Genomic DNA, 18,383 nt, shown 5'->3' on the forward strand with positions numbered 1-18,383 from the left:
GCCCGTCGCACAGTCGCGACAGCAATATAATTACGCGCGAGCGAGAAGGATGGGTAGCCTGGGGTCATTGGACGAAATTCTACGTGCTTGGCGACTGGACTATAGTTACTCATATGTAACACAGAGTCCCCGCCGCCCCCGGCCGTGGTCCCGCGGCAGGTGTCAAACGCGCTAGCGGCGCCACTGCTTGTCGGACTAACGAATGAAACGCACAGCGTCATGCGCGTCGTCTAGATAGAAAATTAGGAGTTGCTAGTGCACGCGGCAAGAGGATACTTGTCTTAGGGCACTTTGACATTTTTCTTGCTGTTTATGATTCTGCCAAACAGGGAAGAATGAAGAATGTTCACTAATTTTGTTTTTTAGCTTTCTGTATTCTCTGTTAAAAATAAAAAAACACACGTGAAAGAATTATTTCGATACGTCAATTAGTTTCCAAGATATTGAATTTTAAAAGTGCAGGCGGCGGCCGGCCCGCCATTTTATGCGCGTGACGTCATATTACAACGACTGGCTCATATTTGTATGGGTGGAATCTTGCAAACTGAATTAAGACCCACTTCCAGGCAACCGATTAAGCTGAAATTTCGCAAACACATGTGATTTGGATGACCATGCAATATTATGATGACATGGAGCTGATCTGATGATGGAGCTGGAAGGTGGCCATAGCAACTCTATAATAAAACGACTTAAATGCATCGAGTTTGGGCTCGTTCGTTTTGTATTGATGAGTATTTTAATTCTATATAGTAATCGGGGTCTAATGATGGAGCTGGAAGGTAATTCGCAATAAAACGACACAATCGCATCAAGTTTGGGTTTGGTTCAATTTTAATTTCTGTGATGGGTCTGGGTTTTAATATGTATAATAAGTTTGTATTTACAAAAAAAATTTATTTAAGTATGTTTATATCCGTTTTCTAGTGAGCGGACGCTGTGAATGTACGTCACACGGGGTCACGTGACCGTCGGCGGGACTCAATATTTAAGCGAACTTTGAATGCCTATAAAATCATAACTACTGGGTATTTTTGAATGAAATAAAAACTAATGTATTTGTAAATGTAAAAGCTTAACTGTAACATAGGTTTCAAGTGATTTTGCATACCTAGTAACATTCTCAATTCTAATAGTGACATTTCTTGCTCCCCCACTGTCTATTAGTGACATTTTCTGCCATCAGTCTATTTGTGACATTTTCTATCACTGTGTCATTTTCTGGCATCACTGTCAATTATATAGTTCCAAAATACTGGACTGTCCTGTCGATGACATTGACAGTGGGGCGCCACCGTCAATACCGGATCGCTGGTTCAGATTTTTGCCATGTTGGAAACCATATAGTTGAACGATGGTAGCGCCCCCCTGTCATTGAGTTTGGCGGGACAGTTCAGCGTGGGTCATCTATAGTTCCAATATACTGAACAGCCCCCCTAGACAAAACGCACTTTTTGATCGAATCGAAAATCGAATCCGTCAAAACTCCATACAAAAAAGGGGCTTTTCGACCACTTTTCGACTGGTTTGCGATTATAATTTGCACTTTGTCTAGACCCACTGTCCTATACCCGTGACATTGACAGCGGGGCGCCATCGTCTGTACTGGATCGCTGGTTCCTATTTTTGCCATGTTGGAAACTATACAGTTAAACGATGGTGGCGTCCCCCTGTCAATGAGTTTGGTGGGACAGTTCAGTTTAGGTCATCTGTTATTTTCTGCCATGTCACCCTAGAGTCCCCTCCGCCGCCGGCCGTGGTCCCGCGGCAGGTGTCAAACGCGCTAGCGGCGCCATTGCTTGCCGGATTGACGGACGAAGCGCGAAGCGTCATGCGTGTTGTGGAGATTGAAAAGGCATTCCGCTGCGAATACTGCGAGGAGTGAGTGTTTGTATTTAGGGTAGAGACTATAGTGCATTATAATCATGGTCATGATCATAATCGTAATCAATTTCTCAATCATCATCATCATCATCATTTACATCAGCGGTCCCAGATCATCATGTCTTTTATTTAGTTTTAGTATCCAATGCAGAAACAACCCGGCAAGTTGGGGAGTCCTGGCTTATTAATTTGTCCCTTACGCCCGTATTCACAAACATTAGTATGAGGTCTCACAGTGCGCGTGGACGCACAGGTGACACACGATCCAATCACAGAACTCGATTCAACGCTGAGCATTTGATTTTCTGCTTCACTTAAGCAAGCATCGTTTGTGAATACGGGCGTTAGTCGTCTCTTACGACATCCACCACGACAATCCATCATCATGGCAATAAAGTTGAGCTACTGTAGCCAGAAGTATACTTTAGCTATCTAAAGCCTGGTCCGTGAGCACGTAGAATTTTGTCCAATGACCCCAAGCTGCCCATCCTTGTCGCTCGCACGTAATTATGTTGCTGTCGCGCTCGCACACTCACTGCGGGCGCACGAGCGATAAGGATGGGTAGCTTTCGGTCATTGGACGGGATTCTACGTGCTCACGGACCAGGCTTTCTAGATTATGATGATGAACTCTTCGATAAGAATAACTAAAAGATTGATGATGATTATGAATTGATGGGGGAGGCCTATGTTCAGCAGTGGATGTCCTGTAGCTGAAATGATAATGATAAAATGAACTGAGAAGTTCAAAACTATAACATTCAAAATGTATTGCAGTGTGTTTTATTTGGAAGACGCTCTCAACTCTCACCGCGCGATACACAAGGGCGTGAAGAATCCATTCGTTTGCCACATATGCAAAGTCAGCTTCGCCACTTATTCCAGGTTAGTGTTTGAGGAACTTCTTGGCATTATGTGAGCTATGTCATTGTAGCAAAACCTCATCTCATTCTTTGAACTAGGTAAGTTGTCGCTAAAGTTAGTACTTCTTTTGCTTAATAACTTTATATTAATACCGCTTCTGCCTCAAAAATACATCGTTTCAACCTAATGTTGGCCACTGCTAAAGTCCGGTCGCCGAGCACGTAGACTTTCGCGATAAGGATGGGTCGCTTGGGGTCATTGGACGAAATTCTACGTCCTCGGCGACCGGACTTTAGGTAAAAGCATCTCACGGATTTCCACAACGACTGAACCTGCGCTGCCCGTATTCAGGTCTTTCAGGTCTGGGACCTTTACCAGATTGTTGAAAAATGCTTACTGGACTGTATCTTTAAACCTTCAGACAAAATCCCCATCTAAACTTTCGTCATCTTAATTTTGTTTACTTTATGAGGTAGCCCATTTCTTTCACATCTATAGGTGTCATGTACTTACTTCATTAATTACAAAGTGTAGTCCGTTTCGCTAGCTACTATACTTCTTCAAGAAGTGTTCTTAAAGTTTTTCAAAGTGTATCTCCCCAACAGATGCACAACCCACAAAACTACCCACGGTTTCTACAAGCGTTCCCTAGCTGAAGCCAAGAAGAACGCTTCCAAGCCCAGCGAGCCAGAAGCAGGCCCTTCAGCCACCGGTATACTGGGATATGGAGGGTTTCCAGTCGTCAAGCACTTCCTTTGTGAGGTACCATCATCAGGTCATTTAGGCTGGGTTTCCACAAAAGCAGAGAGGAGATGTCATGTATTTCCACATCCTTTCTCCGCTCAGCTTTGGTTCGGAAATCTGAATCTGGTTACTTCCCTTTGGTGGAAACCGGGCTTTGGTCTTCACTGCAGGAGCACAATCGTCTAATTTACCACAGGCAAAAGGACAACATTTAGAGTAAGTAATAAAGTGAAGCTAAGAAGACGAAGTGACAAATTCTGCGATGCATATGGAGGATTTCCAAAGCGATCTCTCTACGAGGTATCATCATCAGGTCATTTAGTCTCCACTGCAGGAGCACGACCCTCTAATTTACCAGAGGCAAATGGAAGATTTGGCTTAATACTCCCACGCTGGCCAGACGGGTTGGGGAGGCCTGATTTCACATTGTCCCTTAGTCACATCCACGCCATCCACGGGAAGAGTGAAGGTGGTCCTATCCTACTTTAACCACTGGCAAACAGGCTACGGAGGTTTTCCCATCCTGAAGCACTTCAGGTGAGGTATCATCATCAAGTCATTTAGACTCCACTGTGGTAAGAAGACCACCTGCTGCTACAATACCCAGGTTTTAGGGCAAAATTTTCTGTTTGATTTGGTTGATATAAGGGCTTTTCCTGATTTTTTAAGTCCGCCTGGTCAGCTACCACCATCTTACCTAAGTCTGTCGCTATCAACAATGTTAACAACATTGATTGATGTGTTCCGGCAGTTGGAGGTAAGATAGCCAGTTCCTCCGTGGTTGAGGATTCCGGGTGAAGCTCGCTTCCACCTTCGGCCTGATCGTCACTTACCATCAAGTGAGAGGCAGGCCACGTTGTAGATAAAAAATATACTTTCTCTCTTCAGGATTGCGGGAGATCCTACCTGCATTGGACGTATCTACAAGTACACAGGAGGATGAAACACGCCAACGACTTCTTGTATAAATGTAACCACTGCGATCTGACCTTTCCTAACAGGTAATAAATAAAATATACTATGGTCATCATCATCATCATCATCTCACCATTGGACGTGCTGCATAGGCCTCCCCCAATGCTTTCTATGTTGCCCGGTTAGTAGCGGCCTGCGTGCAGCGCCTTCCTGCTACCTTTACGAGGTCGTCGGTCCACCTTGTGGGTGGATGTCCCACGCTGCGTTTTCCGGTACGCGGCCTCCACTCCAGAACCTTGCTGCCCCATCGGCCGTCAGTTCTGCGTACTATGTGCCCTGCCCATTGCCACTTCAGCTTGCTAATCCGTCGGGCTATGTCAGCGACTTTAGTTTACGGATCTCTTCATTTCTGATTCGATCTCGTACTGTCGTCGTATACTGTGATACGATGGTTTCTATGACAGTTTAACTTTCCCCCGGGACAAACTTGGCCTTTACTGGTTGGGTTATTGGCGGTCAAGTTGTAGATCCTGGCTACACAGGAGTTGCAGCGGTGTGGGAACTAGAGGTGGGAATAGTCCTTTCCAGTTCGAAGAAGCAGCGCAAGAAACTCAAGTCACCGTTGCGTTGTCACAGTGTACACTAAAAAGTAAATAGGTTTTTATTATTCGGCATGTGACGATGCACAGCATCTGGTGAGAGAGAGATGCGTCTACTTCCGGTGTAGTTTTTAACCATTTTATACCTTAAATGACGTCATTTCCGCAATTATTTAATAGGAATTGATTTGACTTACTTCCGTTTGCCGCCATTTTAGTCACCTGGGGGCGAGCTTGCTCGGAGTTCTTCATAGCGTCTTTAACTTCCAAACTAGCAACATCGTAAGCAGAAACTCTGCTCAGATTTTTACTGAAATAATTTATTTCTCAACGTTCTTATACTAAGTTTAAAATTAAAAAGTGCAATTGACCGCGCGTGTGTGACCGCGAACGACATGTACGTGATGGTGGTTGGCGCCAAAGGGGACGAGTGTCTTCCGGACGACGAGCAGGTGGACCCAGAGCGTCGGATACCGGAGAAACTCGGACCCCGGCGAGATTCAAAACGGATGAAACGAGGTACGTGGGATTCTGATAATTTTAACACTCTTTTCGATCAAATGAGCATTCTCGCGAATCTCTATATTGTATAAATAGATTGAATAACGTACCCACAACCATCTTATACAATTCTAACGGCGGCCCCGTCAGCCCCAATCGCAAACATTACCAATCAAAATACGTTGTTAGCATCACCACAATCGAACGATAACTCTTTCTGGTACGAGTTTCTTAATAAATACCCCTTTAAAAAGGCTCATTGTGCTCATAAAATAAAGCAACTACAAATACTTTACCACATCAACAAAGCACTTTAAACTACAACTATTAGTAGACTGGGCGGCCACCCCCAACACTGAGCCAGCTTACAGCTTGAATTATTAAATTCTAATGTTTTTTGCAAATTAAAGAAGCTTAATAAGTATGACAAAATGTGCTAAGTGCATCGAACATGTATACTTCTATTTTGCAACAACAAATTGTAATGTGACATGCAATAAACGTTTTTTGAATTTGAACATGTCATGAGCGTATCCTGGCTAAGATGCCTAAAAGCATTGTGCGAGGAGCACCCTCCCAGTGCTGGATTTTTGTTCGGTAAAATCACCCTGTGCTCGTACTGGTGATATCTAAAAAATAATCCGACCTTGGTTCTCTAGCCGGTCACTTCAAGCAAAATCAAAACATAATAATAATATCTTTATTTGCTTAGACTGATTAAATTAGTTCTTACAAATCGTCAAATACTAATAAGTAAGTAACCTTTACCTACACATCTTATTATCTTTAAAGCAAATACATAAGCCTCAAAATAACTCCCTTCGATTTAGAACAAAAAGCCAAGGATTCCAAATCAGTCCCTTCAGGTCCCCTTGACGACCAATAAGTCAAATGACCATCCACTCAGCAAATTCTATGGAAGCTGCCTTTGAGCGTACCTATCTTGGGCATTGGCAGGCGTCATCATTCTGCGGAGATCAACCTGTTACCTGACAATGGTTCCAGGGATGCGTCTGCCATTCACCTCCAAGTCGGTGCTTGCCCCTGCACCTGCAACGCCGTGCTTTATTCAGCGTCTTAACACTCTTGACTGTCTAGCGCTGACCAAATAAGAATAGCAAAGTCAAATGACTCTCCACTCAGCAAATTCTACGGAGGCTGCCTTTGAGCGTATCTTAGGCAGTGGTAGGCGTCATCAGACTGCGGAGGTCAACCTGTTACCTGACAATGGTTCCAGGGATGCGTCTGCCATTCACCTCCAAGCCGGTGCTTGTCCCTTCAACGCCGTGCTTTATTCAGCGTTTTAACACTCTTGACTGTCTAACGCTGACCAAATAAACCGAAATCCTGTTAAAACAGGTGCTGAAATTACCAGATAAGGCACCGCTCAGCATGAGCCTGCCCCTCACAATATTGCTTCGCAAGAAGGACAGACCAAACAACCTATTCTATTAAACGTCCTAATCAGTAGATACAATTATGTAAGTATTGATCCGATCTGAAGTAGTTGAATGCTAAATTCTAAATCTGGATGCAGATACCGATCACAGAGACACCGCCGGCCTCTCCGCATGTCTTGTGAAGGTACCCTAAAATTATCAATCTCTCGTTCTCTACTGCATACCGAAAAACATTGATACAATCACAAACTACTTACTAAACATCGTCACCTTTGACAAACCAGACGAGACAGCAACTACTAGAACGGAAGGTTAGTGTGTAACATTTTATCTTCTGGAACACTTTAAACCTTGTCAATTACGTGAACTCAGGTTCAACAAGTCGTCATCTCTAAGGGTTTTGTCGGTAAATACGAAATCTATACGACTCAACAAGTGCCTATAATGGTAAGCTTGATCTCCAGTGAGTGCTCATCACAACTCGACCCCACACATAACCGATCCAATACACAAGACTCCAGCCCAGCATCTCTTAACAACCATCTGGATGTCTACAAAATATCAGAAATCATAATCAGCGATGGGGGATTTCTCATTCTTTCATTCATTTCATGTGCGTTCACTAATTTTGCTATCGGACAATCAAAGCATAGCCTATACTCGAAACTAAGGGAGGAAGGGGCACATTCAGAGCCTCTATTGGAACTGTCTCTCTAACTTTTCAACTTGAAAAACATCACCTCCTTCCGGTTCAGTCGGGTAAAAATAGCTCTGACAGCGCAAAATATTATCTCCCAGGTCGATTCAATCAATTTTATCTGACGATGATCTAGGTCGATTTACGGGGAAAACAACCTACTTAGTGGCATCTCCTGGGTTCAGATCCAAAGGTAAATATTCCAAAAGTTCGGGAAATTAGATATCCAGAGACCCCACAGAGATTCACCAGCATCCTTTGCAACGACTTCTACCAGGGTGGCTATGGTGGTAAACTAGGCTAAATCTTTGCTGTCCCGTTTCTCACCACAGCAAAAGGTACCTGCTTAGCACCTCGAAGTGACCTTTCTGGCTTTTCTTAGCAGGGCTCGAGGCCGACCCTCAAAATACGGAATCGTCAGGATCAGGTAACATGTAATTTTTTTAGTATGTTGAGTTGGGGGTAATAAGGTATCGTTCCTAAAACATACCTGGCAAAATTCCACTTTAAAAACTTATAAAATAACCTGGCCTTGGTGGTTAAACTAATGGCCTAAGGAAAACAGTCGTAGCTATATACTCACCTCTTGAAGCTCGACAGCAAGATTTATCTGCTAGACTAAATCGTTTATCTACTCTTCTACTACCTTTATGCCCTGTGGGTCTCAACAAAATTCACTTTAAAATCGCAAACCAGTCGAAGGATGGTCGATTAGCCCTCTTTTTTCTATATGAAGTTATAACGTATCCAATTTTCGATTCGATCAAAAAGTGCTACTTATCTAGGGGGGCTGGTATTACTAATCTAAAACTATATTAAAGATAACTTTAATTTAACTAAGCATAAAAGCTTAACCAATTTCACTTCCTGATAAAGGCCTTAAACCCAACAGTAGGTATCTAAAATGTGACCTTTACGAGGCTTCTCGCAGACTAGCTTATGTATATTTTTCTCCTACCATCTACATCAGCTGCTGACATGACAAAACATAGTCTCACCTGAATAATTTCAAGATTAAGTTAGTAAACCTTGACCTACAAGTAAATTCGGCACCGTTACGGCATCATACAAACAACTGGGAAAAATGACAGCAAATCCCAAAAAACAACATAGGTATGCCCTTGCTACGGTTGCGTAAGTTACTGGAATCAGGCGAGCAGAGGCGAACAGCGGAATATAATAACACATTATTTATTTATTTAATACTAGGAATCTACATGAATAAAAACAGTATAAAGGTTGTTGGATTTAAAACCTCTCCTGGCATTGTCGACTTCGTTGTGGCATCTTTAATTTGGGTTGATATTTAGCCATAGATGAAATTATTTAATGAGATATTGGCGTAGGCAGAACAATACCTAATAGCAATATTATAAGGCACTTTTATTAACTGATCTACGACCGATACACCAAATAACATATTATTCAATTAATAACTTTCAATCAACAGATCTAAAGCATGTTGGATACTCTTTAATCACATCGTACGCCTGTATTATAAACTTATGTTGATGACTCGCATGAATCTTACTGCCATGCGGGCAAATTATATCTATACACACTCAATCTGCATTTTAATGAGGAAAGAATTTCTGAATTCAGTTCAGTAGCTTTCCAGTTTATTCCTCCTACTTTGTGATATTAGTGCTGCTCTCACTGGGCATTTAGAACAAAACATGTTAATACCCTGAAATTAATCATGTTCTAATCTAGTTCTGTTACAGAAACTCGAAAACTTTCATCACATAGCGCCACTGGTAAGTAGTCACCAGGAGCTAATAAACAAGTCTCTCACCAGATGCTGTGCATCGTCACATGCCGAATAATAGTACAAGTTTTACAAAACAATTAAACTTGTATTATTGAGCAGAGACGATGCACAGCATCCCAAGAAGGCCTCCTGGTGAGCTCTCTATGAAGAACTCCGAGCAAGCTCGCCCCCAGGTGACTAAAATGGCGGCAAACGGAAGTAAGTCAAATCAATTCCTATTAAATAATTGCGGAAATGACGTCATTTAAGGTATAAAATGGTTAAAAACTACACCGGAAGTAGACGCATCTCTCTCTCACCAGATGCTGTGCATCGTCTCTGCTCAATAATACAAGTTTTATTGTTTTGTAAAACTTGTACTATTTTTAAAACAGTTGGAGCCTGGCATACCACAGGAAGAAAATCCACGGACAAACGGGACAAGGTGATGCCAATTCTACGACCAAAATACCCAGAGAAGATTACAGGTGTGTGATACCTCTTACCTATCTCGTACCAGGCCTGGCTCACTCCGCGCGGTACATCCGATAATTACCTACAGCGAAGCGCCCCGCCGGCGGGTATTATATCAGTCGAGTGTCACGCGCGTACCCGTCAGGACGCTGGCGTGCGTTGTAGTACCGAATTCTATGATCGAAGTATTATTACAAAATGGACATAAAGAGAAAGAAATATTATTGTGCGGTGTTCGGGTGTTTCAATTCGAAAAGAAATCTACCGGATTTATCTCCTTTTTCGCTTCCCAAAGATGCTGAAAGGTATGTTGGCCATGTAGGTAATCAATAATTCTTAGGATAGTATAGGAACCTAACCTACCATGACTACTGCTCAGAATGCGTTCGTTCGTTTCAGCAAATTAATGACGTCCACTGCTGGACAAAGGCCTCTCCCAAGGTTTTCCATAATGAATGCGTACTTACCTACATACGTACCTCATTACAAATAAGTATATTAATTATTTTTTTACTAGACACTACTAGACAGCAACCCTAACAGCGTAAGAAGAGTTCAGAGGCACGCGATAGAAAAAGACAAAACTTGTAGGTGAATAAAATTGTAGGTACGTAGTGCTGTGCGAGCTGAATTCCACTGTATCGCGTCGTAGCAAGACTCGCATTTATTTAAATCGTCTTGCGGAGTAATCCTTCTGTACCTGTACTATTACTTATTCTGTGCTCGTACATAGATCGTTCATCCACGAAGACGCGCCCCACTATTCTTCCGCTAATGTTTGAGTGTTATCGGTATACGCTAAATGATCCATGAGTGCACACGCACACTACAATAATAACGCTCGGATCAAACTCCCCGCACCCCGCGCGACCGAGACCAAAAATTGATGAGGCGCGTCTTTGTGGATGAAACGATCTATAACATAGGGGTTACTTAAAAATTAGAGATTTTAGGTGAAAACGGGCAATATACTACTAAGCGGAGTCCTGCAAAAAAAAACAGTTCTTGAAAAAAACGGGATGACTCGAGACTACCTATATTGATGACTAGCGGCCGCACGCGACTTCGTACGCGTGGATCCCGTTTTATCTCCTTCATCTATCTTACGCGGTTTAGATTTTTCATACAAAAGGATTTTCCCGCTAATTCCCGCTCCTGTGGGAATTTCGGGAATTTCTTGTTGTAACTAAGCTTTAAGTTTACTAAGGTACCTACATGCCAAATTTCAAGTGTCTAACTTAAGGGGTTTAGATTTTTCATACAAAAGGATTTTCCCTCTAATTCCCGTTCCCGTGGAAATTCCTAAGTATACTATAACCTGCCCAGGAGTATGAAGAATAATTGTACCAAGTTTCGTTAAAATCCGTCGAGTAGTTTTTGTTTCTATAAGGAACATACAGACAGACAGACAGACAGACAGACAGACGGACAGACAGACAGACAAAAATTTTACTGATTGCATTTTTGGCATCAGTATCGATCACTAATCACCCCCTGATAGTTATTTTGAAAATATATTTCATGTACAGAATTAACCTCTCTACAGATTTATTATAAGTATAGATGAGTTTGTTCCGGCGTTTCTTCTCAGCGCTAGTAGGGCCCAAAAGATAAGGAGACATGTAAAGTGCCCCATAAGGGCTACCTTTTCTTTTTTTATTATTTACTATATTTTGACGTTGATAAGTGCCACTTGTGGTCTAAACTAAATAAATATTTTTGATTTTGATTTTGACTCCTTGGGGAAGAGCCCTTAGTTTGGAACAGAGTTTAAGTGCATCTTAAGTGACAATAGGAGTTACTTTACAATAAAAATATAGTTCACGAATATTTGGTTTTAGGATACCTTGTCGTGATTGCGATGAGGTGCTGCCAAACAAAACTGCACTTTATAAACACAGGAAGAAGGAACACAGTGACATGACCTCGTCACTGGCTGCCAATAATGAACCAAGTATGTAATGTTGCTATTTATCATCTATGTGCATTGTGCATCGAGGCGACAATAGCGTTTTTATATATTTTTATATTAAATATACAGTTTTTCACAAGTGAGAGGGAATGGAATTTTTAAAACAAATTCCCATTGGCCCCCAGTGGGAGAATAAGCACCGGGCTAGTTTTATAATTCCGTTTTTCTAAGGGGGAGTTCTAGGGCATTATTGTAAATAAATTCCCATATGCCCCCAGTGGGGACAAATGGGAATAGCTAGCGGGGAAAACTGTTGATTTAGGCTACGCTCTAGTCCGATGGTTATAATTTAATAACAGTGATTGTAATTTCGGTTTTCTAGCTACTGTATGGTGTGGCGCGTGCGGTGCGCAGTTTAATTCGCGCGTAGCTTTGGACGCGCACACTCGCTCCCACACTAACACAGCCGTCGCTTCTGTGGCCTCTTGCGCTAAGTGCGGAGACAGTTTCGCGCACATCTCTGACCTGCACAAACATGTTGAGTAAGTATTGTGTGTTTATGGTTTATGCTAGGCTATACAGGGTGGAATTTTGTAATGCCACCTGGAGGGAAAGTACCCTTAATACTGTAGGTAGATAGAAAATTTTACTGAAAGAAAACATTCCCTTATTTTTTTAAAGAAAGAGAACTGCATTAGTTGAAAACTAGTTGGAATATTATACGGCCTTATCGTCAGGTATTGAACATTGTTTTCCACAGTTATCTTTGTACTAAAACGTTATGATGATGACGTTCGACGACCATATCACGTCTACTGTTGAACATAGGCCTCCCTCAATGATTTCCATGATGGCCGGTTGGTAGCGGCCTGCATCCAGCTGATCCAGCGCCTTCCTGCTACCCAAGAGGTTGTCGGTCACCTTGTAGTGGTACATGGGCAATATGGGCATCCATATTGCCCATGTACCACTACAAGGTGAACCGAGGTAAGGTCTGGAGTGAAGGCCATGCGGCCTTCATTCCTGAATCTTTCTGCCCCATTGGCCGTCAGTTCTGCGTACTATGTATCTTGCCCATTGCCATTTCAGGTTGTTAATCCATCGAACTTTAATGTATCCAATCCATGTTTGAGCCTCACTATTCCATATCAGTAGCGCACAGTGTCGGCGGCGCGCGCACGCGTGCCCGGTGTGCGCCCGATCGTTCCGCAGCGCGTCGGTGCGCGACGAGCATCTACGAACGCACACGGGCGAGCGGCCTTTCCCTTGCGATGTTTGCGGGCTGGCTTTTAGGCGGTGAGTTGGATTCTTATTACTGATTTGTTATTATAACTCAACACCGACAACTCTACTACCTACAACTTAATCCTTGACAAATCGTCCCCTGACAACTGGACTCCGGAAAACTAGACACTACTCCTGGCAACTCAACCCCGAAAACTCGAATCCGATGACTCGACCCCCGATAACTTGACTCCTTAACTCAAACCCGACCACTTGACAACTTGACTCCTAGCAATTTGATTCGACGGTTAGATCCTCTATAACTCGAACTCCAGCAATTTAACTCCCGTCAATTTGACCCCCGATAACTGTCAACACAAGCTTTACAACTATATGACACATCAACCCCACCCGTACTCTACCAGCTCCAAGGCTACCTATAAGTTCCAGAGAATTCTAGTTATCTGGAGAAAAACAAAAAAATTCTGAAGATCCTGCTAGTTTTATTTCCCATTTGTTACGTTTTAACTCGAAGAATATTTCTAGATTAACAGCGATGCGTAACCACCGGCTCATCCACACGGGTGTACGTGCGTGGGCATGTGAAAGATGTCCCAAGAGGTTCCGTATACGATCCGATCTACGCACGCATGCACGGCTGAAGCATCCCGCTCACTTGGCCGTTATTGAAGTGAGTATAGTTTTGATATTGTATCATTTAACCGTATGGTTTAGAGAAGATTATGACTACCCCACTCTACACGTCGATGCCCTTATATATTATAAGAAAAGACTGGAGATTTTTTTTATCCACAACAAGGAAGCTCATGGCCTGTATCTTACCTGATGGAAAGTGATGAACAGGCCGAAGGCGGAAGCGAGTTTCACCCGGATCCTCAATCACAGAGGAACTGGCTATCTTACCTCCCAACTGCCGGAACACAAAATTAAATATGCGAATATCACGCCTCACCAGCCCCTGACTAGCGTGCAGCGTGTTCCGAATCCTCCATTTGCCTCTGGTAAATTAGAGAGGGTCGTCGTGTTATCGTGTTCCACTGCTTTTGAGACTAAATGACATAACAATGACAATAATGAAGATAACAGGAATTGGATTTAAAACAACATGAATCACATTAAAATATCCTGAAATTCCTACTCATCAGCTCAGTTTAAATACACCAATTCTGTTTCTACTGCGTCTGATTAATTAAAGCTTCGATATCAAATTTCTCCGAACTTCTTTCTATCCATTTTTTTTTCTCTTTGATTCTACGTATAATTAAAATTTGTTAAATTTTATACCCCTGGGTTTTATAGAGGTGAAAACTATAGGCTTTGACCAACTACACTGTATCTATGCAATTTATATATTTGTAAGCTGTTTGTTTTCTGAATAAAATAAAATAAAATATTAGTTTATTTTTTTTTAACCAGATACGAGGCCTCAACCCGACTCCGGACGAAGTGATGGAGTATTTAAACGCGAATAATATTTCGCATACAAAAGTCATCGAGATCACCAAAATGTCTTTCGCAAAGGTATATATTAACTTTTAACTTATTTGTACTAAACACCACATCACCCTACACATTCTCATTGCAAAATAGCATTTATTTACAACTGCACAAGACACCTTTCCACTTTCAGGGCACGTCAAGTATAATCCCAAACTGCGCGCGAGCGTTGTCTATGCTAGGAAGCGTTCCGCGTACACAGGTCACTTACAGCAAACCAGTCATTGATGATTCAGGTATACTTATATTTATGTATTTTCTCTATTAGTGTTAGAAAGACTTGTTAATTTCCAGTCTCTGTACCTATTGAGTAGATGGGACTATAATGTATTAAGTGTAATAATATAATAAATGACGTTTTGTTTTGAAACTATTCCCATATTCCCCCCACTATTACATGAAATGAAAATGAAGCGGGGAAGTTGATTAATTTTTTGTCACTTTGGTAGTCATTTATTTTTAGTTTAAAAAAATACACCGCTTCCGTTTGCTACAAATATTAACAGAAACTGGCATGGTGGCAGATGAGACTTTATTTTCCCAACGTCCCCCTTATATATTTTTAAATTCAATTTGATAAATTTCAAAGGCAAAAACTCACTTGCAGAAGAGTTTAAAGACACAATTTTGACCTCCGAATCTTCCTTCGTTCCTTTCAAATGACGTCCACTGGTGGACGAAGGGTCTGCGCTGCCCGCATTGAGGTACTTCCAGCGACCTTCACCAGATCGTCAGTCCACCTAATGGAGGGCCTGCCCACACTACGTCTTCAGTCTATAGTGTTTGCTGAAAATAATTTACATTAACATAGATTTCCAACTCCCCCGCCGCGGTCGCGGTATAGCCAAGAACCCGCGCCGGCCGAAGATCCTGCAGAGGGGGGGTGACGATGTACCCCAGCCCCCCCAGGAAATGTTTCCGGTCACCCTGAACGTTACTGGTGGGGTGAGTTTCTTTTAGTTCATCATCATCATTTCAGCTACAGGAAATCCACTGCTGAATAGTGACTGGACGCCCGTATTAACAAACATTACTATGAGGCCTCACAGTGCGCATGGACGCACAGGGTGACACACGAACCAATCACAGAGCTCTATTCAACGCTGTGCATTCTATTTGCTGCTTCACTTAAGCAAGTATCGTTTGTGAATGCGGGTGTGAGTTTATTGCGCTGCTTCTTCTCAGCACTAGCCCATTTATTGTCCCGAAGCAGTGGTAGGGTTAATACAGGGACGTGTAAGAGTGCTTTTTAAAAGCGTACTTGCAAAAATAAAATTAGTTTTGAGTTTTTATGATAGATAACCTCTAATGATTTTCAGATTGACTATTTGGTAGCGGTTTGCTTCAGTGCTTTTCTGAAACTTTCATAACATTTTTTTGTTTATTGCAAGTATACTTCTGTATGCTTTGGCAGCTTATACAGTTTGGCATAGGACGTCAAACGTCAATAAGACTAGATTATATTTCAGCCCCCCTAGACAAAACGCACTTTTTGATCGAATCGAAAATCGAATCCGTCAAATTCCATACAAAAAAGGGGCTTTTCGACCACTTTTCGACTGGTTTGCGATTATAATGGCACTTTGTCTAGACCCACAGATTTATATGCTCTATCACATCATAATATCGTCACGTCAATGTCACCCTCAGGCACTGACTGAGTTAAATGCTATAACTGTACTTAAAACTTCAGCTTTTGCTACGCTTGGAAATATTCTTGACTTGACTTGAATGATGATGTTATGGATGATGACAGGGATCAAGGATTTTTCTTCTAAAAATGTATTCATAATCATTATTTTCCCAGGAACTGACGGATATGGACGTCCAACTCCTCCTACGCGATGGGGTTCTGGTCAATGGGAACCAAATGGTGCAGTTGCAACTCGACGATAACATGCTACTGGAGTAAAGGAAAATGGTTTACACCATTCGTCAGTAATTCCCAAGCAACAGTTTTTAAAACAACGCATGGTGTATATCTTAAAAACTATGATTTTTTTATGTTGTAGTTATAACTTTGAATTCATTAAATTAGTTAAGACATATTATTTGCATTTTTTTTCCTTTAAAAAGTCAGATTTAAAAATATTTGTAAGTTGGAAAACCAATCTTAAGTGCTTTTCTTATCAAATTAACGTTATTTACTATTGAAATTCAAACTTTCGCATTTATAATATTAGTAGGATTGACAAATATAAGATTTTTAATAAAAACATTTATTTACAAAAAATATAACTGCTGATATGCATAAAAATAGAATATTTACATTTGTTTTTAATAAAAACATTATTTACAAAAATAAGTATAACATGTTGATATGTTGTATAAGTTTCATAAAATACTTAATTTTTTTTTTTTTTTTTTTTTTTATGTGATAGGAGGCAAACGAGCAAACGGATCACCTGATGGTAAGTGATTACCGTCGCCCATAGACACCCGCAGACCCAGGGGCGTTACAGGTGCGTTGCCGGCCTTTAAGGTAAAGATACGCTCTCCTCTTGAAAGCTTGCAGGTCGTATCCGTCCGGAAACACCGCAGACGACAGTCCATTCCACAGTTTGGTTGTACGGGGCAGAAAGTTTCTAGAGAAACGTACTGTTGTGGACTGCCAACCATCTAAGTGCTGGGGGTGGAAGTGCAGTGTAATAATTCGTCTATTTACATAAAATTAATTATCATAGATTTAAATAATAATTAACATCACTTTAGTCATCCAAATGATCCTTCGGGCATCAGTAATCCTGAAAAATAAGTAAGTAAAAAGAATTAATAAAATTAAAATCTTAGTATAAAATAAATTATAAAATATCGAACTTATCACCAGTAGTGGTGGATATTGAAACCACCACTGAGGGACAAAGCAACTTATTTCTTCCCAATGACCACCAATAGGGGCCAATGGGAATTTTCAGTGGTGTTGTCCCCCACTAGCGGATAATGCAAATTTTATTCCCAATGTCCTCTAGGGGGACACATGGATACATTTTTGAAATGAAGGTGCTTATGGGTTATTAAAAATAACTAAGATCCTTTTTGTCCTGTCAATACTCGACTCAAACTCAAGTATAATTTCAAAAGTAAGTACACACCTGCTATACACGCGGTCATGAAGCAGATTCCGCAGCCAGTGAAGAAAGCTCTCACCGCCATCTGAAAATAAAATCCAATTAGAGTCCCTCCTACTTCTCAAATTAATTGATACTAGCTTTTTCCGCTACTCTTTTATTTATTTATTTATAATCTGCTTGAAGGCTTACAGAAAGTCCAACGCGCCAACAAGTTATACAATACAGATAATTTATAATATCAATTTCAATATGTAAAATTGTCAAATAATTAAAACGATAAATTAAATAATAGTCAAATAACATTAAAATTAAATACATAAAATAATTAAGTCCAAAATAGAATGTCATACCTAAGACTACTAATAAGAATAAGAGATAAATACATTTATGTCCAGAGATCAATGTCAAAGTTATTCAAAGTTATTACTTACACAAAAATCTATGAATTAATACCATTATTGTACCTAAGCGGTCGGCAAATATGTCGATATCGTGCTGAGCAACTAAGTCCCCGATTAAACGTAATGCGCGGGTAGAAGGCGCGCTCGCTGCGCGAGTGGTGCGCGTGACCGGCCGGTGTAGCAGCCTAGGGCGGCGACGCGGTTCAACCATCCCGGTAACATCCCGTGGTATGCGCGTGGGCACTGATAAGCCTACTTTCGCTAATATTTGTGGACTATCAATTTTGCCATGTATAATCGACAAATAGTATATTATACTTGACATTATCCTCCTAAACTTAAGGGTTTCCAAATCAACCATGCCGGAGACAAACAAGGACGGGTACAAATAGGGGTAATATCCGTATCTCTTTTTATACAGCCAGCGAG

General features: G+C 41.4%; 3 protein-coding genes and 1 long non-coding RNA gene across 4 annotated transcripts in view; 3 read left to right on the forward strand and 1 right to left on the reverse strand.

The window, feature by feature from the left end:
* Positions 1-1,803: 1,803 nt before the first annotated feature.
* Positions 1,804-4,033, forward strand: LOC135084786 (zinc finger protein 678-like). The gene is made up of 4 exons (XM_063979523.1): positions 1,804-1,881; positions 2,662-2,769; positions 3,354-3,505; positions 3,996-4,033. The coding sequence occupies exons 1-4, from the start codon at positions 1,832-1,834 to the stop codon at positions 4,031-4,033; spliced, it is 348 nt and encodes a 115-aa protein (XP_063835593.1). The 5' UTR covers positions 1,804-1,831.
* Positions 4,034-4,356: 323 nt separating this feature from the next.
* LOC135084912 (uncharacterized) lies at positions 4,357-11,779 on the forward strand. Its single transcript, XR_010259971.1, has 3 exons — positions 4,357-4,493; positions 9,750-9,842; positions 11,670-11,779. It is a non-coding gene; the product is annotated as an uncharacterized LOC135084912 (long non-coding RNA).
* A 1,187-nt stretch (positions 11,780-12,966) lies between these two features.
* LOC135084911 (uncharacterized) lies at positions 12,967-16,452 on the forward strand. The gene is made up of 6 exons (XM_063979660.1): positions 12,967-13,036; positions 13,511-13,655; positions 14,402-14,506; positions 14,616-14,702; positions 15,263-15,427; positions 16,290-16,452. The coding sequence occupies exons 2-6, from the start codon at positions 13,521-13,523 to the stop codon at positions 16,392-16,394; spliced, it is 597 nt and encodes a 198-aa protein (XP_063835730.1). The 5' UTR covers positions 12,967-13,036; positions 13,511-13,520; the 3' UTR covers positions 16,395-16,452.
* Positions 16,453-16,684: 232 nt separating this feature from the next.
* The window catches only part of LOC135085072 (solute carrier family 28 member 3), a 50,648-nt gene continuing 48,949 nt past the window's right edge, over positions 16,685-18,383 (reverse strand). Inside the window, exons 15-17 of the mRNA XM_063979850.1 lie at positions 17,575-17,635; positions 17,129-17,226; positions 16,685-16,828 (exon numbers count right to left, since the gene is read on the reverse strand). Of these exons, the coding sequence (XP_063835920.1) occupies positions 17,195-17,226; positions 17,575-17,635 (93 nt within the window). The 3' untranslated portion in view covers positions 16,685-16,828; positions 17,129-17,194. The remainder of the gene's footprint in view (positions 16,829-17,128; positions 17,227-17,574; positions 17,636-18,383) is intronic.

This window comes from Ostrinia nubilalis, chromosome 27 (genome assembly GCF_963855985.1).
Source record: "Ostrinia nubilalis chromosome 27, ilOstNubi1.1, whole genome shotgun sequence".
Lineage (NCBI taxonomy): Eukaryota > Metazoa > Arthropoda > Insecta > Lepidoptera > Crambidae > Ostrinia > Ostrinia nubilalis.